Here is a 27,989-nt window from a genome sequence, read left to right on the forward strand (position 1 = left end):
AATGTTTAGCTGATGTTTTACCTGCGGTGTGTGTGTGTGTGTGTATGTTATAAACGGTTCAGAAAATACACATCGTGCACCTACCAAAGGTCAGTGGTTTTTGGCACTCCGGTTTCCTTCTCCCTTTGGTACTGAGGGGTCAACTTATGTACCGGCATAGGTGGTCGCCTCAAGATGTGTATTGCTAATCTAGCTCACATACGACCACCGCGTGACTATAGAGGCTTAATGAACAGGCAGTTAGATCTACTATAAATGCGACGTTGGGCGAGCCGTAACTTGTACATTGTCAATACCTAAGGGTTTTGGGAAGCATATCTAATTAGAATCTACATCTGATGTACGCATATCTGATGACAATTTAACAGATTTATGCTTATTTTATCATCTCACAAACGATTAACTAGTGCAGCACTTACAAAACGAGTCTATAGACAAGTGGTGCCGCACCAGAGCATAACGAGCAACACGGACCTCATACTGAGACCATGCTGGTACTTGTGACAACATGCATGGTTTAGATACATCAAGTCCGTGTCTGAGTAACTCTTGTGAAGACCTTACCACAACAAGCATTCCATAAGCGTAGCTTTCGCAATACATGTCCCCTACCACTGTGAGACATAGTTTTGTAGAACTTGAACTGTAACTTCTCTCGACGCTATGTGACGGCATGGTAGGGGAATAATTAAACTAGACCGGGGTGTGGGGCGGGTTTGCAGCTCTCTCCCACATATCTATCGTATCAATGTTTAACAAAGACGCACCGGTGAGTGGGGTTATTATGTAACTCCAGGTATGGTTAGCTCATAGTTACTGGTTCATATAAGCAGGATATATTATCAAGACGTACGTATATTTTCAGTCATGTAATGTTTATATGGTAACAATTTTACAGTCACTTTATTGCATGAACACGCATGTATGCTCAAAGCCGCATCGGATTACTGCATATATTAACTGTGTGATGCATCAGGATAGGTGTGGATGTATACATGCCAGTAGTACTTTGAATAATCCCCACACCCAGGAGATGGATTTAGAAACTGATATAAACAAAGATCTTGTTGACACCTATATATTACATAGGCCTACTAACAATTTAACATCAAGTCAAACTGACTGTAATATGTTATGTCACTCAAAGTGATGATGTCGCCTACTTCATTTCTTATTCATCGTATTCGTTCTTTTACATGTATTTTCATAATATTAGCATGAGTGTGACGGAATTACAATGTCTGACACAACACATGAAGTACATTGATAATACTTATTTGGGTCCGACTGCTCAAAAGATCTCAGACTTAAATGACAATACCGGTATCATCCTAATACAATATAAATGGCAAATTAGACGGACTAGAGTTAATGCTGGACTTGAGTCTGAATACACCGTTGAACAAAAGATAACTAAATGGCTAAAGGAAATAAAGCTTGCCATATCAGTATCATCAACAGTAAAATAATAATAAAGCGGCCAACTATCTATTAGTTACTAGAGTGAACGGCTACACACTTCTATCCAGAAATCTAATATAGGAATGTATAATTCCTGGTGTGATAGGGACTGATTTTCACAATACCATAATCTCCATAGGCATTTCCCACCTGAACTTTGCATTAATGGGCACTTTCACCACATCATTTTAACCAGAGTGTGTGAAAAATGGTAATGAAGTTACCTGTCAGTCGACCGATTGCGAATAACAAAAGGTACTGGCTTAATACGCTCTGGCAATGGAAGTATTATGCGAGGCTTCCATGCCCTATACCGGCTTAGTTTACCTCCGTGATGATCTCACAACGAAGATAAGCGCCTGAAATTAACGAACTGCCCGTCAAAGCACAGACATTTTTACAGGACTGACCACAGACAGGTCATGGAAGGTTAATGATCGTGGGCATCGTTTGGATATTCCAAAGTCAATAAAACAGGACTTAATGAAAGTGTTCTTTGGAAACAATAAGCAACCATAACAACAGCGCAGTAAATAAGACTTTAAATGCAACTGTTTCAATTGTACTCTATTCTCTTGGAAACAGAGGACGCCCACCAAATACCAGCCAACCAACTAACGGCGCCAAAAGCCAAAGGGAAACCAGACCATTCTGGTAACGTAAGGTAAAGGAAAAGCAGTTAAGTGTTCACAGGAAACCATACATATGCAGTAATCCCAAACCAAGCTCTAGGTAAGACAAAGGAAACTGCAGTGGAAAGTAATACAACAAATGAAGGAAAAGATTAATACACAGTGAGGAAGAACACTTGACCATGATGAATTCCAAGAAACATTTAGTCAGGATTCACAATTTCAGAACATCATTTATTCACTGTTTGATTGGTGTACATGTATCATGAAATGTTCATTTACATGGCAGTGGTCTGTTTTATGGGTGGACGTGTCTGCTGTAAACCCTCACTCCAAACAAAGTCAAGTTTGAAACTTAACACCATCTCACAAAGCTTAGATTTATTTACTACATAAAACAAATTTCATAGCAGACCTTGGTTAATACTCAAATCATACCGCACGGAAAGCTATTATTGTTGCACAAATTTCATAGCAGACCTTGGTTAATATTCAAATCATACCGCACGGAAAGCTATTATTGTTGCACAAATTTCATAGCAGACCTTGGTTAATATTCAAATCATACCGCACGGAAAGCTGTTATTGTTGCACAAATTTCATAGCAGACCTTGGTTAATATTCAAATCATACCGCACGGAAAGCTGTTATTGTTGCACAAATTTCATAGCAGACCTTGGTTAATATTCAAATCATACCGCACGGAAAGCTATTATTGTTGCACAAATTTCATAGCAGACCTTGGTTAATATTCAAATCATACCGCACGGAAAGCTATAATTGTTGCTCTGATATATTCTGTTCTGTATGGATATTCAACTATGCTCATGTGGAGGTCTCATAATGTAGTGGCTTTGGTGGATCTTCACACATGATGAAGTATAACTGATGAAGATATGTACAATGTGTGATGCTTACTGAAATAATCATCTGGATTCAAGCCAATGGCATAGCGAGATAACAATACATACTCATCATTTACATGTACACTACTAAACATTACCACAAGCTGTATGTCTAGTGTATATAATATGTATAAACATTTCAACATGGGACATGTATGGCAGAAAGGGATGGCAATTCAAATTCATTACTTTCTGAGTGCTGTAAGTACAAGGCCAGTCAGGTAGAGTTTATCTTACAACCCTTTTTTCTCTGATAAAGACATTTTTCATAAACATTTACTATTGCACACATATTCCACCCTACATAACTTGAACTCGAGATTCAATTTTCTTCTGCATTTCTTCAGACTCCAACTGCTCCACAGTGAGCAAGGAAAGTCCAAGCTGATCTTCCTGAAATACAGCAAACAGAATTATCTGAAAAAATCTTCCTGAAATACATTTATGATAAACTTATCTCATCTTCCTGAATAAGACTAAGCATAAAATTGTATTAGTTTCCTGAAATACACCAAACATAAATCGTCTTATCTTCAGGAAATACCTCAAACATAAATCTGTTTTACAAGAACAGATGAACTTCAATTTCCAGTACTTAATGTTTTGAATTCGTTTAGAAAAATTAACACATGGTCAGTGTATACAAAAGCGGATTTCACCCATGAGCATTAGATATCCCACTGATCATATGGCTACCAAAAAATGGAGATCTTGTCTGCGCACACGTCTCACCTTGCTAAAGGGCTGCGCCATCAGTCGGAGGAACCGTTTGGCTACCTGCACAGCTTCATCTACTGATAAGTTACACAAACTGTCCTTCAAATGTTCCTGTATCCACTTGGGAAGTTTCCCACGCTTGTCTGCTCGTGCAAATCTCTGAAATTAACCAAAGGTCATATAGCAATGAAATCTCAAGGTGTTGTGTTACTTCTATGAGAAAGTGTACAGGTATAGAAAAAATATGTAATGCACTATAAAACACCCTTGGGCCGTACATACAGGTACAAAGATACATGTATTATGTTCAAGGCAATGGAAATAATTGAAAAATAGGTCATGGTCAGTGAAAATAAATAGGGTTCAGTTCTTTCCAATGCCAATGTGTGAAATGTTGTAGAAGTTTGGTAAATCTGGCGGCAAGCATTGAAGAAATAGAGTGGTTGCAAAGATGTGGACAGATAGAATGAGTAATGTAAGGAAATGATGGATATATTTTAAAAAATGTATGTCAAAGGATAATACAAGAACAACTGTTGGAAATATTCAATCATGTTTTACAGGTTAAGCAAATTACTCACCTTGTCAGCAAACACCATGATGCCATAGTCAGTTTTTCCTCGTAGTGCTCTGCCCACACATTGTGCCCCATGTCTCATCGCATCAAATGTCAGGAAATCATTCTCTCGGATTTGGAATTGTTCCCGCAGATATTCTAACCTGGCCTGTTTCCAAACAAAACCATTCAGATACAAACGAAAATGATAATTAGTTTTCTTCACTTGGAAGATCAGATATATTTTGCAATGCCATGAAAGTTTTGTTACTAGTTTTCCTGTAATTATGCTTTTATTTACAGGCTATTAATTTGTTTTGCGAGAAAGCTGCGTGTTACAGCTGTAAACTTTGTACACATGTTCATTACCAAATTGTTTGAGCTACCTGCTGGAGTATAAAACTTCAACCACCTGTGACCCACCTTTTCAGCCATATTGGAGCAGAATGGAAATCTAAAAAAAAAAACTTCTTCTCCAGAAGCACTGATCTGATTATATTTAAAATTGATATGCATGTACAAGACTACTGTGGGTATCAGGATTAAAAATTTTATGCAAATCAGTCGAGAAATGTGAAAGCTCGCTACTGGTCGTTTTAGTCACCTGATGACTTGTGGTTGAATTCTGAAGAAACAAGATACAAATTAGATGTCGTTTGGATTGCTGAAGACCACCACGGTTTTAGTTTTTTCCTACGATGTATAACTTTTCTTTAAATTGCAATTATAGCTCATATTAGTGTCATTTTTCAAATGTCACATGACCGGACACAGTAATAGCTATGTAGCTGAAAATTGGTCAGTAGATAGATCAACCTCAGCGCTTCATTTCTGACTGCACAGCTACGACCGATAGTTTGGCCATTAAAATGCATATAAAAACATGTTATTTTTATTCATAATCAGCTTGTAAAATTGCAGTATCCCCAAAACCAGTAAAAACTTGGCAATTTTAATAGCCAACATATGAAACAGCTTTTAATGTTTCGTGCTGTTTGTTCAGTCACGTGATTTAGCTGCCATTTTGATTTTCATTGATACACTTAAACCATCTTTTTCCGTATATAAGCTAATGATCTTTCGATGAAACTTTACATGCAACTTTTAGGTGGATCACCGTAACTATATTGTACAAAAACTTTTTGCTTGGTATCCAAAATGTGCTGTAACTGCGGCATGCAAAATGGTTACTGCAGAGAGCTGGCTACAGGGGGTGATTCTAATTGTCTGGCGACAGGAACAGTAGATCAAAGGCATAATCTCTCTATAGACGTGGCCCAGCACTGCTATTTGAGAGCAATTTTTATTTTCTTTTCACTGTCTTTCACCATAGCCCCAATGAACATCACCCCTAGCAGTGTCTTGTTCAAATCCAGTTCATTCCTGCCAATCTCTTTTTTTTGGCAATTACCAGGAAATTATTAGGCACTAGACTACCAGTCCTAGAAGCCTGGGGTTCAAATCCAGTCTTCTCTTTATCTTTCTTTTTTTGGCACATAATATTTAGCAGTGTCATCTTCAAAACCTACTAGCAATGCTGAAATAACTCACAAATCAAATACAGTTGCTACTTAACATAATCGAGAATAATAAATGATATGGACTGTACCGTGAAAAGCTGGGGCATGTTAACGTTGTAATCTTACTGTGACTGAACAAAGCGGGGTGGTGAACGCAGGTCAAATTTTACCAAATTCATTTCGTCTTTAAGTAAAGACACTACGGCTCATTTGTTGGCAATACGTCAGGTATTGCTGAAATAGAGATCTGCTTTCACGAAGGTACATGCAATTTACTTGTTCGGATAGTTCACTGCCTAATATGGCTTACCTGTTTTTTTCTTTGTATTAGAAAACCCTGTGGTTCTTTTCAGAAGAGCTTATAACTGATAGATTTGAACAGTCTATGGTGGAGAAAGTGGAAAATTTTAAAAAGTGGATACTGAAAGCTCTGTGTACAGATTGCTTTGAAGCCTATAACTGCATGCAGTTCTAGTTTACATTACACTTGCAAGCAATTCGGATTGGCAAGATCGACAGTATGCAAATTTAACCTCAACATCATTGAGAAAAAACTATCACCATGGGAAAAACGGTTTGAATCACATTGGTATTACAGACTGCATATGAGTTTATTTATTTATTTATCTGATTGTTGTTTTATGCCATACTCAAGAATATTTCACTCATACAACGGCGGCCAGCAATATGGTGGGGGGAAACCCACGACAATACAGCAGGCTGCCAGAAGACCTTCCCAAGGACGGCCTGAGAGGAGATTGGTGTTTGTAACATAATTTATATACATGTACATCGTATATACACAAATGCTTTGATGCAAATAAACCACCAACTCATACCAAGCACACGCTACATGCAGTACAAGTACTTGTTCTAAGAATTAATGCAGTGGGGACTACTTCAATTGTCAAGCCAAAGAGTGGAATGAGTTGATGGATACTGACATTTAGGCGATTATACAAGTAGCCAATCGTCTCACAGTTCTAATCTGTACTCTTTGGAGAGTACTTGTTATTGGCCAACAGATTTACGGACTATGACTGATCGGTAGTTACTGGTGTACACGTACAGCTAAGTAGGAAAATTCACAGGGTGTAACACACACTGTATGGAGAGTCAAATATTGACTCCACATGAAAACATCATTATGTTCATGGAGACATAACACTACAAAGTGGCTGACTGAAGTAAGCATGTCTTCAGTTTAGCATGGGAACACTCCAAACTTTCCTATCCTCATTTTGTTAGACCTACATTACATGGCACAAAATGAATGTTTGGTCACAACAGAAATAAAGGCATTCAAACCTAACAATTAAACAGCCACTCCTTTAATACAGAAGTACAGTGACTCAAAATTGAGAAAGAAAACCCAAGGCAGACATAACATAATTTTTCTTACAGAATTATTCTTATTCAAAAGTTACAGAGACATACATGAAATATCAACTTATTTTATGGAAGTAAAACACAACCTCACTATTTTCATAAGTAAAGCCATTCACACACCTGGTCCTATAAGCATATCCATGTAGATACAAGTACATACAGGTACATCAGGTCTAGAATTCAAACTGCTGCTGATTACATTTAGCACTGGGACACACAGGTCCGGGTAAGTCAGGTGCATAAAGGCAATTAATGATAAATCAACACAGAAGAGCAGCCAGTAGATTAGAAACCAAAGAAAACTCTGTCAATCAATTTCTCAAACAGAACCAAGAAAGTGATTTCAGTATTTACATGCAGCTGTAACAAGCCGTTTTATAAATATCTTTGTCTGTAGTCCACTGGGCAAATGTTTGACATTCTATCTTTCATAATGTGCTCTCAACTTAATGAGTGGCTCATTGGAAGACAACGCAAAAGCCTAGGTATTTTGCAGGATGTTGCAGCAGTTGTGAAGTTATGCTTGTTGAACATGAAAAATACTGAAATGATGCACATGACAACAAAACCTATGCATTTAAGATTGATTTTTTTTTTTTTTGATTGGTGTTTTACGCCATACTCAAGAATATTTCACTTATACGACGGCGGCCAGCATTATGGTAGGTGGAAACCGGGCAGAGCCCAGAGGAAACCCACGACCATCTGCAGGTTGCTGGCAGACCTTCCCACTTACGGCTGGAGAGGAAGCCAGCATGAGTTGGACTTGAACTCATGCATTTAAGAGGACAGTAAGATGTTTTGATTTGTTCACTGAGATTCAGGTAAATACCTGTTGCACCTGTCAATACATGTATCTCCTGCCAATACAGGTAGTACCTGTCAATAAATTTAGTACTGGTCAATACATGTAGCCCCTGCCAATACATCTAGTGCCTGTGCTAGATGTATTGGCAGGGGCTACATGTATTGGTAGGTGCTTCCTCTATTGACAGGTACTACATGTATTGGCAGGTGCTACATGTATTGGCAAGGGCTACATGTATTGATGGGTACTACATGTATTGACATGTGCTACATGTATTGGCAGGGGCTACATGTATTGACCGGTACTAAATGTATTGACAGGTACTACATGTATTGACAGGTACTACATGTATTGGCAGGTGCTACATGTAGTACCTGTCAATACATGTAGCACCTGCCAATACATGTACCACCTATTAATACATGTTGTACCTACCAATACATGTAATACCTGTCAGTACATGTTGTACCTGTCAATACATGTAGTACCTGTCAATACATGTATTACCTGTCAACACATGTAGCACTTGTCAATACATGTTGTACCTGTCAATACATGTTGTACCTGTCAATACATGCAGTACCTGTCAATACATGTTGTACCTGTCAATACATGTTGTACCTGTCAATACATGTAGTACTTGTCAACACATGTAGCACCTGCCAATACATGTAGTACCTGTCAACACATGTTGTACCTACCTTAAGGATTCTGCTCTGTGTGTAGACATATGGAACTCCAAACATGACAACTGCACGGCCATAATGATGGTCTGAAAACACAAAATCTTACATTTACAGGTTGTAGTGTTAATGACATCGCAAACTTATAAACCTACTGTTTATCTCTAAACCACACAATAAAATCCCAACTTAAAAAACAAATATTTAATACACATAATTTTTAAAATATAGGAGTACAGATTTTCAGTTTTCAAACATGTCTGAGGAAAAGGATTTTGTTTCACTGTCAACTTTTCCTTTAAATAAAATACCAACGCTACTGCCTACATGTATAGACAAGAAGGTTTACCTGGTACTTTCAAAACAAAGAATACAGCTGCTCAGTCATAAATAATTCAAAATAATCTGTTACAACTTATAATTCATCAGTGGATGCTCAGTTTTCAAGCCATGCACTCTGACACAAAAGCTAACAGAAAACACTACTTTTTTGTTAAAGGATGCATAAAAAGGTACCATAAAACAAAGATTTTTGAGGCATATTTTGTATTTCTGAAGAGCCCCTCCATTTATGCATATTTTTCGTAAATGGTCAGAAATATTCGGTAATGACATCACTAGCGAACATACTGAGAACCAGGTACCAGCTTAACACCCCAATTCACGCCCTCACTTCAACACAGTCTCTTTCTCACTTGCTCCAGCGATGATGTCACCTCAGCTGGCTACTTTATTTTCAGACTGACCACTGGGGCCTTAGTCTAAGTTATTTTTATGCCCAAAGAAAAGAGTTGGGGAACTTTTTTCTACTTTTATTCAAGTATAATATGGAATTGTACAGGTAGTCTGTCTTATCATTTCTGGTACTTGGCAGATAACTTCACACACAGTCAGTAGAACTCCCAATAAACAGTTTTGACAGCAGACCTTCAGGCCCACTGCACACATGGAACATTTCTCATCTCGAAAATTTTAAAAATCAACACACACACACAAATAAATCAAAAACAAAATCTGAAATCATACTACCCTCAATACATATGGCTCTTCACATTTTCCATCCTTTATTTCAAACCTTCCAAATTCATTCTGAAGTCAAGAATATTTCCTAGTCCAAATCTATGTGTACTCACCAAAGTCGATTCCCTCTGAGACTTTTCCTCTGGCCACTGACAGCAGGACAGCACCTCTACCATTATCACAAGCCTTCAAAGTAAAATTACAGCAGACTTAGAAAACAATCTTCTTGCCCTGTATGAATACTTATTAATTAATCATATCAATGTGACATTTGATACCAATGTACCATACATATGTATAGAGTACTCACACTGACAATGAATTCCTCCATGACCAACCTGACCATTTCCCGGATTCTGAGAGTTACATTGATTTTAGAAAGGTGTTTTGAGGTTTGCTTGGAACAAGGAATGATATCTCTTGGAAAATTGTAAGTTTCAGCACCAAAAATAATACTGTGTGACATTTATTTGCCTCTAAGAATGCGCTTTTGCAGACAAAATTTTAGGTTATAAGGTATACATTGTCTGGAGTGCAGATGGTATGATGACTGTTTCCTGGAAGTGTTTCCACCTAACATATAACGGTTCTTCATGCTTTTCCTTCATGGAAACTCTGTCATAGACAAAGAAAAACAAATATTTCCAAATATGAACTTTTCCTGAATGTACATGTAATTTTTTGAAGTCAGCATTAGGTGAGGCTGGAATTAAGATAGTCTTGATCCCAGGTTGAGATCACATGGTTCCGAGGTTTGTCAGTTTGGGACAACTTGAAGGCACAACTTGTTGGCTCGCTCCCTGCCTTGGACACATCATTTTCAAGATTTCCCTCACCACCCACCACCCCCACCCCCAACCCAGTGTTCTCAGGTTGTTAAGTTACCAGCTTGTAGTTATTTGGGGTGAAAACCTGTGCATCACATGTGGGGAAGGTGGTCAACTACATCACAAGACTGATGGTTTACCTTTTTCTTTCCTCCAACGATAGTAGTGACCACTGCTGTATTAGGGTAAATAGTACTGTTGTAACTCGTGATCATGAAGTAAACATCAAGGAATCATTCATTTTAATATACATGTACATGTAGGTGTCTGTGTTTGAAGAAAAGCTGCCCTTGAATCTTACCTTTTGGTAATTGAGAAGAGCTAGACTTGTCTCTGCAGCATCTTGAGTCTCTATAAACAACAACTTATGTTTCTGGACCTGGTCAATGATGCCCTGAAACAAAACTACTGCCGTGTGAAAACAAGTATATTATGGATACAGCCAATCAACATCTTCATTTTCAAAGGTACATTGTAAGCAGATAAATATAAGGACAGCATATGGTTCCCTTATGTCAGCAAGGGGCATAAATCAACAAATTAGATTTGCAAAACATTCACCATTTTCACATTTTTATCAAAAATAATTGAGTATACATCTGTGAAACCAGTGAAGAAGTTTTAGTATTCTATCACTTGCACATACAACCAGTCAGAAATCTGGAAATGCTCAAATTGTAAGGAAAATTTAGTAAACTTTCTATAATTTCTCAAGAAATGTTAATTTCATTTAGCCAAAAATATATATTGAATTCCAAATGGATCCTTGAAAGTTTTATCTCTGCAACATTTCCTCAATACACATATGCACTGAAGACATTGATTTTCTGTGCCTAACATTTCTCTTTTCTTTCATAAAATATGAACATACATAAAAATGCATATAAATATGAATATATGCATACATCTCTTAACTACTTCAATTCTTTTTTTGCACATATGACTAACTCAGTGCATTTATTACCTTCACCTAACTATGTACATTTAGATACCAGGTGGAGTACTTTATACATTATCAAAGATCTTGTGTGATTATAGTCTGAGAATCTCTTAATATCTACTGCAAAAATAAATCAATTTTTGAGAGTTGACTTATATGTGGTAATCAGCACACGTAAATGTAGCCTAATGGAATATCAGTGATCTAAGGCGAAATCATGCTTTAGAGCGAGATTTGCAGGTTGTCGGATAGACCAGTGTTAACGTGTCAGTTCTATCATTTTGAATTAATTCACACCGAGAAGTAGGATTTTGCATTACATGAACTGTATCTGAACCTAACTGTTCTGTATCTATATCCTGATCACTCCCAATGATTTAACTGCGCCAATAAATTTGAAAATCCATTTCACCTCACCCATTTCACCTCACCTCACCTAAACATGTAACAACACAGGTTTATTCTAAGCTAGCTGTAACCTTTTTATAAAATTATGACCGAAAATAAGACCAACAGAAAAGAGGCAAAAAATGGAATTTTGTATGGTAAAAATACATGCACTTTTCACAAAGAGCCAAGCATCTCAGAGCTACAATAATTTACATTTCACAGAAAAAAAAAACAAGCACATCAGATTTCTACGGGATTTACATAATTTGCATATATTAAAAATAAACACAAATATTGTAAAATCAGATTGGACCACATATCATGCTATTCAGTAAATATCAAATTTCATTTTTTGATAATATTTTCTTTTGTCCAAAAAAAAGCCACTAATAACTTCACAGAAACTGCATGGAGAAATTTAAAGAATGACAGGGTTTTGAACTTTCATCTGTTTCTGGATCAAGGCATGGGTGTTCCTCAAGAAGAGATGTGAGCACATTCTTTCGTGTTCTGTTGTGTGAGAAAACATAAAGCACACAACTAGACTCCCCAAGCCAACAAACTTCAGAAAAAGAAAGCAAGAAAAAAAACACGAAATTTTGTCACCGGTAATCTGTATTATGTATTCATCATGGAATCATGTCACAGGGTGAACATGGTTAAGACCAGGCACCCATGGAAATACTGATGTCTGTCAAGGACACTTGTGTTTTTCTAAAGCTTATTGTTTGATAGCCCCCACACCTACCCCCAAGCTGACACAGTCTTAAACACAGACCAGACACAATGGCAGTTAACCAGACAGCTTTTTGTCTAAAAAGAGACTGAAAAAAGTTCACAGTAACACCAGCAAGGGAACATTTTTCATGCCTTTGCCAAGGTCAAGGCTGAAAAAGGGGCTTTAAATACTGAGAGAGCATTGAGTGTTGCTCAGGAGTGAAGTGACCGCTGCGGAGCTGATACCACTATCTGACCAGTCCACTGAATAACTGAGGTACTGAGACCAGCTTTAGACTGACCATTTGGAACTGTCATCTTGTGAATAAGAACAACAAGGGAACTAAGACCATGGACAACCAAGACTTCAAACCTACCCATGCTCAAGCATTCAGTGAACTCTGTCAAGTTGTAGGCCCAACAGAAATGCAAGAAATTCTGAACAGCTACAATAAGTGTCCTACTGGAGGTCATGCACACATGAGCAGTCTGTACGGGGCAGTACATCAGCAGAGCTTCTCTCAGTACCAACAAGCGGCAGTGCCGGAAGCCACCGACAGCATACTGGCATTGGACATGTACGACCTTTACACAGGTAACTGCTATGATTACCGAGGTGCCGAGGGGTCGTACTGGTCACAGAGCTGTACCTCACCTGTACAGTATAGCACTGTCAGTGTACACGCCCAACACGCCATTCCTCCAAACTTCCAGCAAAACAGCTTCCAGCACCAGACCAGCTCTCCGTACAGCTGTGCTGGTTCCATTGCTCCACACTCAACACCATTCTCCTCCAATCCTAACAACCTGTACGCCAACTATCCAATTCAGCCTTCCATGAGAACCGCTTCTGTGGCTCCTCCCACGGCTGAGGAAGCAACATCTGCTTCGATTAACCACTGTGGAAGAAGATTGCGGACAGTAAAGCTGATCAGATCAGAAACCCACTCAACCCATGAGCCAGTAGATTCCAGGAGATGTCTGATGTCAGGACTTCAGTCTTCTCCTGACCTTAGCCCAGCCGTGAACTCTGACCTCCATAACCTGACCCCAAACCAACTCACCCCAAGTCGACGGTCCTTAACCAATGAGAGCCTCAACGACAGTGGCTTTGGCTCTGAGCTTGGAACACCACCCCCTTTGAACAAGGAACAGAAAACGGTAAGAGCTTTTTCTTTAACAACAAGGATCCACTTTTACAGAACTTAGTAAATCAACTTTTGGCAACTTTCCTCGTAGATCATATTATCTTTACATGTCACTAACACTTATAGCCCATGCCTTAACTTACAAACAAGTCACCAGAAATAAGACTAACAAGTCACCAGAAATAAGACTAACAAAGTTTTGTGAAAGTGGACCCGGTAATTTTAACATGTATATTTGTGCAAAAACGTTTCAGAGCCAAGGAATCTTACATTGTAAACTATTTTTGCCTTCACATGAGATCGTCACTGTATCTGCATGTAATGTGACACTAATCCTATTCTTCAAGTACTGTCCCTTTTACGTGTTAACATTTGCAAGTATCTGAAAACACTGTGGCCAGTGTGGATTGCCAATCATGGAATGATTTTGATTTGGGGTGGCTAATTAAGAAACGATTTTTATAGGCCTGACCAAGCTGGTGGTACCAGTATTCCCATACACATATAGGCCTAATTGACAGATCAATATAAAGCATTAAGAAAACTTTATGTAACACTATGGCAAATTGTATGGTAAAGAAATATTCACAGCATACTCAAAAATCTAAAAAAGCATTTTAAACTTCAGAATAAGAACTAGTCCCATTAGAGACAACTGCTCATTCCACTGTCATTTTAGGAAGCCTCTTCTAAACCTGTTCTACACCTGACCCCCTCTCCTCTCCTACAGCTACAGTCCTGTCTCATCAGCTCCACAAGCAGTCCGCTATCCTACAGCCTACCCTTAACACCGGTTAACAAATCCCTGACACCTGAAAACAAACCTGCAGAGGATGTCAAGCCTATATTGGACATCAAACCATCTAAGAAACGCCCCGCATGTGACATGCCCATCAACCAACCTAATGGCAAGAAAACTCGGCACAATCAACCTCTCAACAACAACGCTGTCAGCATCATGCAGAGCTGGTATGATTCACACAAGCACAATCCTTATCCAACAAAAGAGGAAAAGAAAACGCTAGCCACCATGGGTGGCATCTCTGTTGCTCAAGTCAAGTCCTGGTTTGCCAACAAGAGAAACCGAAGCAACAACACCCGTCCCAAGGTCGAGAAGCAGAAAATGGAACAGAAACTTCTCCACATCTGTAAGCAGCTGGCATCCGACAACAAGCGGCCTCAAGAAACCAATACACTGATCATAAACCAACTGTCTTCTCTCCTGCAAGCTCAGGGAAACTATGTGTAAGGTAACTATCAACTCTGGCCTCTGAGCTCACATCAAATATAGTGCTATTATACGTTTGCTGTCACTACATCACACAGGTTTAGTGTATTTCTTATGCTTTGCATCTGATATACCTTCATACAGTCAATGATTTTTGTTTGCATTTTGTATGGTGATTGTCCCTCTCTTCGGTTTCCTCGTCACTCCTTTGACAGCAAACATACAGAGTTGTTTTGTTGTGTTTGTGTGAGTATGGCTGTGTGCTTGAATTGTATGGGAGAACGTCTGTGATAAATTATTAAATCTACACGTGGCCTTCAACACACTCTTTTGTCACACACAGATACTGTCTAGAAATGTAAAACAATTTTAAACACTGGGATACTCCACGAAGTGCTAGCTATCATCAATGTGGGACATACAGTGAGATGTAAGATCAGTTATTTACCATTATTTTGCTTTTGAATGTTTCTTTCTCTGTTTTAACTGATATATGGGCAAATCCACATTAAAGAGGGCATTGATCGAAATTACATAATCTGGATAATGTATTTGGATCATGTATTTCAATCAGTATCTTGCCCACTTATGCCAAAATGCGAACACCTTTAGCCCTGAAAACTGAGGTTTTTCTATCACACTGGTTCACTGTACATACTCATAGACACTTTCGTCTTTTTCCATCCTAAGCTGTCTGCTGCCACTATATGTATTTTATGAAATTTTACAAGTTTGTTTTTACATGATTGCATGAATAGTGCTACTTTTTCATACAATTCATCAATATGACAAATTGTTCTTATTTAGATATATGGTTATTTTATGCATTAGCTTTGTTACCTAGCAATGTTTTGGAAAGTAAATATACATAATTATATTTATGAGAAAGATTTGTGCGATTTATATGAACTAATTTATTCTTGTTCAGAGTTTGATGTGCTATGAAGTAACTTGTGAATTTTACAGTTTTGGGGAATGTTTTTAATGTATTTAAATAACTTTTTGTCACTTTTGGTTATAACAGTTTTATCACAAAATAAATTTCTTAAAACCTGTCTGAAGAACAATCTGTTTGGGTTTCTTTTATTTTATTATACAAAATTTCCAGTAGGTGAAGGTGCTCTTGTACCTCTTGAAACCGAGTGTTTGAATCAAACCTGCACTGTTTCATCATGGACTTTGATAGTGAAAGTCGTCAGATGTTGTGTGAACTCTTGTGTATCACTGATCTAAATACACATTTGAATACTGTAACAAAGGGGCAAAACTGCGTGTACATTCTGTCCCCATACATTATGTCACCTTGTAGAGACACAACACAGACAATGTGTGTTGTAGAAAGTTTCTTGAATATAAACTGGCCCCGATAGCACAGTTGGTAGAGCATCCGCTTCGGGAGTAGTAGATCCAGGGTTAAACCTGGGTTGAGTCACATCTAAGACCTTAAAAGAGGAAGTTGTAACTTGGCATTCAGCATGATGGGGATAGTGCAATGACCGGTTGACCTGTATCAGTATAATGGCTCGGCCGGGCGGCTTACTTGCCTTTGATAAGGCGTCTCAGTGAAGCAGCACTAGACAAAAGAGTGATGGAAATCCGTCCTGCAACAAGGAGGCACATCGCATGCACTCTAAGGATGCCTTAGTAGTCACATGACTCAAAAATTATTAAGTACAATTTTAAGCCCCAAGCACTCACTCACTCATGAATATAAATGTAGGCTATTTCACTAATGTGTCTGCTGTGATAAACTCTGCCTTGACCTTAGTATGTCTATCAGGTGAAGGAGAAAATGTTACGGGATGGTTTACACTGTCAGCCAGAACACACAAACAAAGAGAAATGACTAATATTCAGACAGAAGCTGTAATACATGCATACATGTCGTTAAAAAATGCACCCCATGATCAAAAGTAAGAACATGCTCTCTTACCAAACACTGTCCTCCCACAGAGAGCTGCTCTAATCATCGTGGCTAAAACTCACACTTGGGCTTACGGGTGAAAAGTATGTGTACATCAAAATTTCTCAATTCTTCCCAGTCCTGTTTTCTGGTTACAAATAAATTATTTATAAGGAAAGTTTCAAATGTCCTAGCTTATGCTTGGACACATAACTCACCTGCTCATACCATGATGCCACAATGGATTCCTGGAAAACAATAAAAAAATCTTTTCAATAATAAAGTCAAGAAAACTTCATGTATGCTTTTAACTACACCACATTCTCGCACAGACTGATGTTACATAACTGTGTACACAAAACAAGTAAGAATGTAAACCTGAGAGAAAATGTTTTCAGTTGAACAGTTTTTAGGTGAGAGCATATCGATCTTTGTGTCCCAACACACAAACTTAAATGAAATAAAACTTTTAATGATGTCGAGGAAAGTTAAAGAATTCTTGGGTTTGTGGTAAATGCACAACACAAATACTACTTTATACATGCTATACATTTTTGTCACTGTGATATTAACCCTTACCATGTATACATAGCTGGTGAAGAAACAGACAAGGCCATCTGGTACAATAGTAGCCAGCTCCACCAACAGGTTGCCATAGTTACGCACCACAGCTGGATAAATGATGAAAAATTTATGCTTTGTAAGCAGTTTTAACTGATTTACACCAGTTGTATTGTCTAGTTTCTATGTTGGTGTAAAAAAACAAACTTCAAGTATGAGAAAACCATGACTGAACAAAATTGTTCCATATGCTACATTAAGCCATTATGTATCTGTTGTGAATACTTGTAAATGGCATAGGCTCACATAAATTTTAATTATTAGGTAATTTAAGAGTAATTAAAGTGTATTTATTTTACTTCATGTTCAATTCCATACTCCAGAATAAATGTGTAGATGTTTCACCCGTCATACACTGAACTGTTGCGTGAAAACCATCATATTTTGATGGGCTCCTATCTAACTTCTGGCTTAAAATTGCGACAAAAACAGATGGAGAAAGATTCAAACATGCAAACAATTGGTCAAGAGCTGACTGTCTTCCTGGATAGCCCATTAAACAACTTTATAACTAAAAGGGGGTCAAAATATTTAGAATTAATCAATGAACAAATTACCTATGTCCTCCCTTGTTTCATATTTTGATGAAATGGCCACCTGATCATTCCCCCGACTTACTATCTGAAATGGAAAGACCACACAATTTCTATCAACAGTAATAACCCCTAATTGTGACTAGTATACCTGAGAACACAACTCATCTTACTATGAAAGAGAAAGACTGGATAAAATTATCTTTAAACTTTATCTCTTGAATTTAAAATAAAGCTGGGAAACACAGTCAAAGACCCTTTTCAAAGTTGACCGCTTGAAGTAAAAAAAAAGTCATCAAAAATCATAAGATTATTTTAAAACCCTTGAATTCAGGTCTTTCCTTGGGCCTTTGTCCTTAGTACAAAACTGCACACAGTACAGTGAACTTAATCGGCATGGCCCTACATCACTTGTGGTTTTCAACCACTACTGGCTGATTACATGGATTAAAATATTGACATGTACCTGTCAGAGCCCATTCAGGGTATATAAGTCACACTGTGGGTTTACATAATATGTAGCCTAAAGAGCTGAATTACTGCCACACAGTAAGCATGACAACTTCCACTGATGTTATTTTTCTTTGTGACGCTGCAGTCCATTTATTTATTTGATTGGAGATTTACGCCGTACTCAAGAGTATTTCACTTATACGATGGCGGCCAGCATTATGGTGGGTGGAAACCGGGCAGAGCCAGGGGGAAACCCACGACCAACCGCAGGTTGCTGCCAGACCTTCTCACGTACGGCCGGAGAGGAAGACAGCATGAGCTGGGCTTGAACTCACAGCGACCGCATTGGTGAGAGACTTCTGGGTCATTACGCTGCGATAGCGCGCTAACCAACTGAGCCATTTGAGCCCCGCTGCAGTCCATAAAGTGTCACACAACTATATCAGTGTTGTCTTTAGAGGACATGACTAGCATGATTTTTCTTATCTCAGCTTTACATATACAAAAGAATGCTTTTCTACTTGATAAATATTGTAGGCACAATATCATTATCATGCTATTGAGAATAGCATTTGGGCTTTAACTGGGAGTGATATTTTAACCACCGAGTTAAATAGATTCCCCAACATCAAAGCCTGTGTATGAATGATGGCTCCAGCAGGCTTTGTGGTCAAGTGGTTGACAGATAAAAGTACTTTGTATACTTGATTCCCTCCACCTGATCACCACAAGATTACCAATCAAGGACAGGAATTCACAGGAAACACAGAAAACTCCATATTTAATTCCATTAAACTCACCATAGGACAAATACACACTCTTGACAATGACATGGTAAATGTTGCCATGGTAACCGGACGGAAGTCCAGGATTTTAGGATACATGTCTAATGGGGAGAGTGTCTGGAAATAAAGACAAAACATCTCTGAATGCAGAGACACATCTAGGTTAAGTATTGCCCAAGATCGAGTTGTGCATGTAACATAAAATTACAGTTTATGATTTCTTGTTTACGGTCAGAAACCTAACTCTTCAATAAGTTAAACGCATCAACAAAATTCATACACATATATTTTATGTCAGAAATAGCTGAAGACTTATCAGCCGTATTTCACGAAGTTGAAGCAACTGAGGCAGTAATACACTTTTAAATGATGTTTACAACACAGGAATTGTAATTTAGCACTGATGACCAGAATTGTTGATGTTCAAATACATTGTACACAGCATTAGCATAGGTATCAGCTCTTAAACCAATGCTCTCAATCTCACCAAAATTTTAGCTCCTAATCAAACTAGATCAACTGGTCACATACTGGTACAATGATGGATTCATGTCATAGCTCCACAGCTGAGAATTCCTGAAAACTCTCACCCCCGAAGTGACGACGACTGTCTGGAATCTATCAAAAACTGGCTTGACAGCGATGGAGGCATCCAGACAGCTGAACTGAAGGATGGGGTTGGAGATGGTGGGTGTGCGGTCATCAAACGGTTCAATAATCAGCGTGAAACCTGAAACACAATCCATATGCATGACCAGGCACAGGGCAGAGATGGCCACTTAACAGGGATGCACATACATGCACATGTACTGTATATACATCATATATCACTGGAGATGGCCAATGATCCAAGGCATTTCAGTGTTCAATTTATCATAATTTCTTTGCATGAATTCAATCTGAAATGACTTTCTAGTTGCAAAAAAATGATTTCAATCCAGGGAGTATCTTGATTTTAAATCTGAACCTGGAACTTCCACTTAAACACTAGGCACACCTTTCAGCAATCTACCACAAAAAGCAGATCACGAAAACTGGAAAGAATTTTATAATTTAACGAGTGCCCAACTCTTTACCTTGAACATATGTACTAATCAGTGTAGCAAAATGAGCTACTGCCGTTAATGGTGAGAAGTCTTGTAGGTCCGACAGTTCTAATGTCCGCATCAGGGAATGTAACCTCTCAGCACAAAATCTGAAACAATGAAATCATTATACAGGTGTGGCTGTAAGTAAAATGTTCACATTTACTATTTGATATTTACACCATGCTACACTCAGTACTTAGTTTTTGTTTATTTAACTGCATGGTGTTTAAAGCCATAAAAACCTTTCAAAACCTTTTCACTTATACAAGACAGTGGTCAACTTTATGAGTGGAAGAAACCAGAGTGCACAGGACAAACCAGTGATCTTCATCAAGTCCTTGACAAGCTGCCTGGGTCACAGCTAAGCTGATGACCTTTGCCAGGTGCCTGTTAACCCTCCTGATTTAAAGCTACAGCTGGATCCAGTAAGAAGATTCAGGTGTACAACCTTGATGATCCAGGGACAATAGGCTGCAACTCAACGTGCATATAGGATTGGGTCACTGGATGATCAATGCATGTACATTATGCCTCTCCAGGCAAGCAACGATGTAGTACCACTTGCTTGGCATACAGGTACCACTCGCCAGATATGTAAATACCACTCACCAGACATACAGATATGACTCACCTGATACAAGCGGCTCTCAAGATAAACAGGTATGACTCACCTCAATGGTTTTCTCTCTATACACACGCGTGCTGCACAGTCTTTCAGAAAGGATGGAGGACTTTCTGCTACAACATGTTGTACTCTCATCCGTGTTTTCAGATACTCCAAAAATCGTTTCATGAAGCTGAGGAAATGGTCAGCCTTTCTGATATTTCCAGGGACGGATCCTGAGGAAAAAAGAACATCACCCATGAATCAATTTCATATCATTTATTTCACACAAGCATGTGCAAACAAACAAAATTTTGCATTTTCAAGACGGTACAGGTATAAACAAATTCAATTTGTATTAAAATTGTATATCTGGCTGGTCCAGAAACCTCATGAAGCTTTCAATATACCTGTATACATATATAATGTTATCTATCTTAACACATCCAGAGATGGTAATTTATCCTATGAGAAAATTCATCAGAATAAAAAAAAATTTTAACACATCATCCTATGCGTTTTATTCAACAATCCAGGTTTTGAAGCATTTTTTGGCTGACAATGAGGGTTTCTAGACAGACTGCCTTTTCTTCAGGTTACCCTGTAGAACCTGGTCCGGCAGTACAGGATTAGCCAGGACCACATCCCCCTCCCTGGCCAGATTGGCTTCTCTCAAGCCCTCTACAAGTTGGTCATATTCTTTTTCTAGTCTCTGTGAGTCTGCTTGCTTCAAACTGCAAAATAAGAAAACACAAAAATAGTACAGTAGTCTTTTAGTCCCATGAGTCAACACTAGTCCCATTTATTTATTTGTTTATTTGATTTGTGGTTTAGTGTACTCTAGGATATTTCAATTATACGACAGTGGCCAGCATTATGGTGGGAAGAAACTGGGCTGAGCTCGGGGAAACCCACGGCCATTTGCAGGTTGTGGTCCCATTGAAAATACATATTCCTAAAAATACTTACAAATATCCACATTTGGCTATAACCTGCTGTACATACCGATGAATTTGTTGGCTGAGAGTTTCCAGATTTTTCTGACATTTGTCCAGTGTTTTCCTCGTAAGGTACACACTCATGGATTCTATACAAACATTATCTGAAATTAAAATACACAGATTCTCTATCACAAAAAAAAAAGTTGACATGAATTTTTCTTTATTTACACATCCAAAACCAATACTGGCATCAATCACCTGTTTGAGATGAACTATTTCTACTACTTATATGGACTTTTGTACATATACATGTATACATGTAATTACAAAAAAAACATGACATTACTTTTTCCATCCTGTCAAGCATGCACATTACCAAACGTCTAACATAATCCATTAACAATAATTGATACAGACCGCAATTTACATAGCAACTGTCTACAGTTTCATGAATATTATTTTCACTGGCAACACAATGTGTAAAATGCAATCTGACAATATTAGAACGATATATACCGACACATCTGATAAATTTTTCCTTGAAATCAAGACATACACAGTTACTAATGCAAATATGCTATGAATTATGCTAATTAATAAAGCTGCAATCACAGCCTTTATCAATCAAACAATTGACTTCAGTACTTACCAATGTTATGCGCTTCATCAAACACAACCACAGACTGTTTTGCCAACTCCTTAGAAACCATATTGGCAATCTTTGGATCCAGAAGGTAATAATAACTGTAGACCACAATGTTGGCATGGGTGATCTGGAATCCATTAAATGACAACAACGTGATTTTTAACATGTGGTTGTGTGGTTGTGTAATGAACATTTAGACTCCCTTTATTTAGAAAACATATATCTGAGCACAGTTTTGCTATTCCTTGGAGTTAATGTTTGACCACGAAAACATAGTGAAATTTAGTTCAGCTATTCTGTGCCCAAGTATCACTTTACAGACAAAAGAAGAGAAACTGCAGACTTCACTGGTTCAGCCTGGTTAATGTCCTGATCTTGTAACCAACAGGCCTTGGGCCAATGACGTAGTTGGTTTGGTACGTCGCCAACCAGTGTGGTTCTTTAGGGATTTGCTGCATTTCCTCTACTTTCAATCTTGACCTCTGCAGTATGCGTGACATACAAAGAAGTACGTTTCCAGTGTCAACATATCTTTGGTGCTGCCTCACTAGCATGCCATGCTCCTTCTGGTTTATACAGTATAGTGAGTAACACCAAGCAGTACACTACTTCAGCCATCCTCTTTATTATACAGGTTTGATCATAATGTTTGATTTATCCACAACAGCATCATATTTATCACTTCTAGGTGTATGGGGCCATCAATTAAAAATCCATTCATCAGTAAACGAGAATGCATCTCAAAAATACTGACCGCATGTCTGGCCAGGAAATAAGGGCAAAGATTATGTCTTCTGCCATATTCTTTAAGCTCGTCCTGCAAGAGACAGTATTAAAACATCACACAGAGCAAAGATACACTATGTAGACCTTTTGAAGATATGAATTCAGAGCTGCATTTCATGTTAAAGTGGAAATAATAAACATTACTGCTTTAGTAATGTCAGTCAATAATCAGAAAATATCATCACCTGTTGGCAGTGATAACATGATAACTGTATACCTATTCAAACTACCGTGGCAACATGATCTAGCTGACATGTGCATTACAACAAAGTAACAATTCCAGCAAAACTATCTTTATCACAACCACATGAATTATTACACGGTTTTCAGCCCATTAAAATACAGTCCTCATTTAAACCATAACAAAACATTTTTTATTCTTACAAGCAATAGGTGGTAATATTATACAACTTCTAAAACAGCATTTAAATTGTCAAGACCGTATACCACAACAGATAACTTATAAATCAACCACGATAACCCTGCAGTCAAGAGTTATCTCTCTTCCCATCAGCTGGAGGATCAGTATTCTCAAATAAACAGTAATTTAGTAAATGAAACGCTCATCTTACCAGACCATAGATTCCTGACGGTAAGATTGTGTCTCTGCCCACAGCTTCAAAGTTCTGCAACAGACAGGAAACAGTACTGAACATGACACAACCAGTAGTACAAATAGTACTCTATGGTTAGTTGTGGGGCAGCTCTGAGATCAGTTGGTCATGTTGCCTGCGTTGTCCTGTAAGTGTCAATGCTGTACGCCACAAAATGATGTGTTCCATGAGTTTAAAGTAATTCTGAATTTGTATCACCTCATTTTACGGGAATAATAAAGACCGTACCATTGCAATTAATACAAATGTAGCCAACACATCCATTCAGACAGCATCAGAACCTGGCAAACTGCAAACACGTGACTCTGTTGCTATGGTGAACTCGGTTGCTCTTTCCAAAATTAAAGAATTTAAAGTACGAACTCCTAAGCAATTTGTCAATCGTCCTTTTAACTGTGTATCTCATTGGTTTCAATCCAATCGTTCGACGAGTTTATTTTTTCCGGAAGATTCCGAGTGGGCTGGCTCAAACTGAAAATGGCGGTTGGCGAAGTTTGGCTCGCTGCCGATCCGCCAGGTATATTTGTGATAATTATGATGTTAAATGGTCTTTGATCTGAGTTTAACATTACTACAGGATTAGAGAAGACATGTCTTTGTGGCATACAGCCTTCACATATTGAGGACAGCACACTGGAAAAGATCGAATTCCAGGTTGATGAATGGAAGCGTACAGATCTGTATTTCTGGAAGATAAGCTGGGAATCATAGAGCAGATCTCAGATGATTAGAAGGATGAGATTGCTGGGAAATCTAGTGATGATGCTACGTACCAATTATACTCTTTACTATTACATGCTATAATTATACTCTGTTACTGTTGCATGTTACAATTATACTCTGTTACTTTGGCATGTTACAATTATATTCTGTTGATGTAACATGTTACTATCATACTCTGTTACTATGACATGCCATAATTATACTCTGTTGCTGTAACATGTTACGATTCTACTCTGATGCTGTGACTTGTTACACTTATACTCTGTTACGATAACATGCTACAATCACACTCTATGACATTCTAAGTTACTCTGCGTGATCTTCACAACAATTGGTTGTGAATGGTCTCTTGTTTTTCTATGAGGGAACCAACTTGAATTTGGGATCTATTCCAGTTATAACATGAATTAATCCTGTAGAAGACATTCTTTTCTTCTTAATTTTTGGACATAAATTTAATGTGAAGTCAAAGAAAATACCAGAACACAAGTTACATGTCACAGAATGACATTATTTACCATGTACAAAAATCTCACCTCAAAATAGTCACAAATAGGCACATTAGGGTCATGTTTGTTTCGCTGTCTGACAAAGGAAGCCGTCAGTGAGTGACAACGACTGTCCACCACCTTCCCGTCCCGATTCTGACTCACCTAGTTAGCATATCAATAGGAGCATTCATTATTGCAATAACAGCAAGTCCCTGTCATATTCAATTCAAAAAATTGGCTTAAACTATACTTACAAAATATGAAACAACAGGTACTTTGTGCTTTAAAAGTAGGAAGATTCGAGTTCTAAACACTGCCTGTGTCCATGTATGCCATAAAAAGACATTTCACATGCTTCACATCTGATCCTGACATAGCAGACATGCATACCCACAAGAGCCACAATGAGCAATGCTGTCCATTGTTTTTTCACTTCCTTCACCTACATGTATTTGCCGGGACTTTTTCTGTAAGCACAAACCAGTCCTGTGTTCATGTTACCTGTGGGTGAATACAGAGGTTTTTCCTTGAACTAAGAGCCAGTCCAAGTATATTGTGGCTTTCTCCTGTCATCTTCTCATAATATTTCATCAACTCGCTCAGTTCCTCTACCACCTAGAACAAATCAAATTACATTCGCATATCACCATTTTGCATGTTAAATTTGACAAAAATACATTATGCTTGTATCTACCTGCACCAATGGGATTGAATGGTGGCTGTATTGCTGGCTGAATGAGGAAGCATTTTCACTTGCTAACCAGCACACTGTCAGCGATACTCTGATTTCATTCACTATTATGTAGTGTTTTAAACAGTAGTTACAGAAGCCACATTCTATCCCACAGACAGGATTAATGGTAAAAGATCTATGTTTATAATAAAGCATGATGTTCCACTACTACAAAAGCTTGTATCAAGGTTCTGCACTGACATCATCCTAAACTGTGCTACAAATGACAACAGGGAGCACATCTTTATGAAAAAAGAAATCTCTGTATGAATACAAACTTCTAAAAAGCCACTGAATGGCATCCTTGTCACTCGTATTTCTCAGCCACACAGTCATGCAGGTCCTTCACACGTACACATGAACGCGTTAGCACTGCCTCTCTGACATGTACATATCATGCTGATGACACCAGACAAGACCCTACACCTGTAAATACTGAGTGTCCAATTGCCAAACAGCAAGTACCTTTTCTTGTTGGCATGGACATGGATCTTGGCCTTAACTATCAGCCTGTTATAATTAAGCAGGCATAATTATGTGTAACTAATGCACAAACCTTTTCCAATTCTGGAACTGTTCTTGAACAATAAATAAGTTTGGTAACATCTCTGGGGTTTGCCTGTAAATATATATTGTGAGATTATATCAGTAACCCTAATGTTTAAACTTTCACAATAAACTTATATGGGTGATTGCGGAAATTTTTCTCTTAAAATTATATTCGTCACATGATGACAGTATCTCCTAACATGAAAACCTTCCCAAATCTGCTGTTTCATCCCTGGAGAACACTTAAACCCTTGACCATAACAGTCATGTTCAATGTTGGCAAGGGGCTGTTGGACATAAAATTGGACGATGTACCGGAATATAATTAGCAAACAATGGACTGGAGATAGAAATGTACCACATGTGAGTAAAGACGCACCCTCATATAGGCCACAATCAGAGACAACAGAGATATGGTCTTCCCAGTCCCTGAGGGCATCTCCAGAACACAGTGACCCTGAAAACATTGAAAAACAAGAACAACTAATTTACCTAGTGTTATTATTACCCTTGGAATAGAATACTGAAGAGGAAAAATATTACCATAAGCACAGTAAGTTTCTATGATATATAAATTTATAAACAAGATTGCAAAATTAAGACAATTAAATTTATCATGACTGTTTTGGATGACTGGTGAACAAGACATATGAAAGTTCAGGAAAGTTCATATCTCATGTTATGCAAGTGACAAATTTACAAAAACTGAAGCTTCTAAGTTAACTTAGCATTCTGAATGTAGCCTATATCATAACAGATATGGTATATGTTCAGCTTTTTGAATGTATTATTATCTCCATACAAATATGTCTTACCTTAGCATCTATAGATCTTTTCAGCTCCAGCATATATGTGTACTGTTCTGGATAAATATATTCATATGGGAAATAAACTAGCAACCCGTCAACATTCAGCCTGCAAAACACAGCAATACATATATTTACACTTAAATTTAACCGATTGATGACACATATTGATCTGTTAAAGTGTTGAAATGAAATGAAAAGGAATGATAAAAAAAAAAAATAGTACTTGCTGCATCGCAATCTGTAATTGTAAGAATTTGTGTTTCTTTCACCGATGACTTATGATAACTCAGTGAAAATATAAATGTTAAGGCCTATATTTACCATATTAAATAAGCTTTTACTCTATCCTTGACTTTTGCTACATAAAAGGGTAACACATTTCATTTATTGCCTCTGTTACAATATCAATGATACAGCAATTTGTTATTAAGAGAATTTAATAGCGAATGTGCATTATTATGTTTAACACATAAGCACAAGGATCAAAATTTAGTTCAGGTGTACAATTTAAATTGACTTTGTGGCATATACTCACTTCATTTTCTCGATCTGCAATTAATAACTCTACTGCAGACCGTTAAAAAAACAAAAATTAGCAAGAAATGTCTGAAGTTGGCCTGGTTTTCTGTCCATCAGTTTATTTACCGGAAGCACGTGTTGCTTTCGCTATCGTTTGTTAATGCGCCTGCGTGGTATTCTCCATGACTAGCGTATGAGACGAAATACTGCGTTTATAAGAAACTTTGTCAACATAAAGGCGATGAGTGGA

At 37.9% G+C, this 27,989-nt stretch overlaps 1 protein-coding gene across 1 annotated transcript; it reads right to left on the reverse strand.

The window, feature by feature from the left end:
* Window positions 1-2,350: 2,350 nt before the first annotated feature.
* On the reverse strand, window positions 2,351-27,862 carry LOC135466510 (general transcription and DNA repair factor IIH helicase subunit XPD-like). The gene is made up of 24 exons (XM_064744032.1): window positions 27,756-27,862; window positions 27,227-27,326; window positions 26,791-26,868; window positions 26,419-26,481; window positions 25,631-25,744; window positions 25,175-25,291; window positions 23,874-23,927; window positions 23,270-23,332; window positions 22,519-22,642; window positions 21,934-22,030; window positions 21,529-21,662; window positions 20,996-21,164; window positions 20,313-20,431; window positions 19,827-19,966; window positions 19,252-19,353; window positions 18,023-18,086; window positions 17,424-17,515; window positions 17,063-17,092; window positions 10,820-10,912; window positions 9,805-9,877; window positions 8,690-8,760; window positions 4,297-4,440; window positions 3,731-3,874; window positions 2,351-3,391 (listed from the first exon to the last, which is right to left on the reverse strand). Exons 1-24 carry the CDS (start codon window positions 27,758-27,760, stop codon window positions 3,299-3,301), a joined length of 2,283 nt encoding a protein of 760 aa, XP_064600102.1. The 5' UTR covers window positions 27,761-27,862; the 3' UTR covers window positions 2,351-3,298.
* Window positions 27,863-27,989: the final 127 nt, after the last annotated feature.

The sequence above is a fragment of the Liolophura sinensis genome, chromosome 6 (assembly GCF_032854445.1).
Source record: "Liolophura sinensis isolate JHLJ2023 chromosome 6, CUHK_Ljap_v2, whole genome shotgun sequence".
In the NCBI taxonomy this organism is placed as follows: Eukaryota; Metazoa; Mollusca; class Polyplacophora; order Chitonida; family Chitonidae; genus Liolophura; species Liolophura sinensis.

What these genes read in the sequence shown, in the direction of transcription:
- LOC135466510 (XM_064744032.1), bottom strand. An exon ending in CTATTTGTGACTATTTTGAG is followed by an intron (nt 23,928 to 25,174) that starts GTGAGATTTTTG and finishes TGTCTGTTGCAG; the next exon opens with AACTTTGAAGCTGTGGGCAG. An exon ending in TCACCAGCTATGTATACATG is followed by an intron (nt 17,093 to 17,423) that starts GTAAGGGTTAAT and finishes ATTGTTTTCCAG; the next exon opens with GAATCCATTGTGGCATCATG.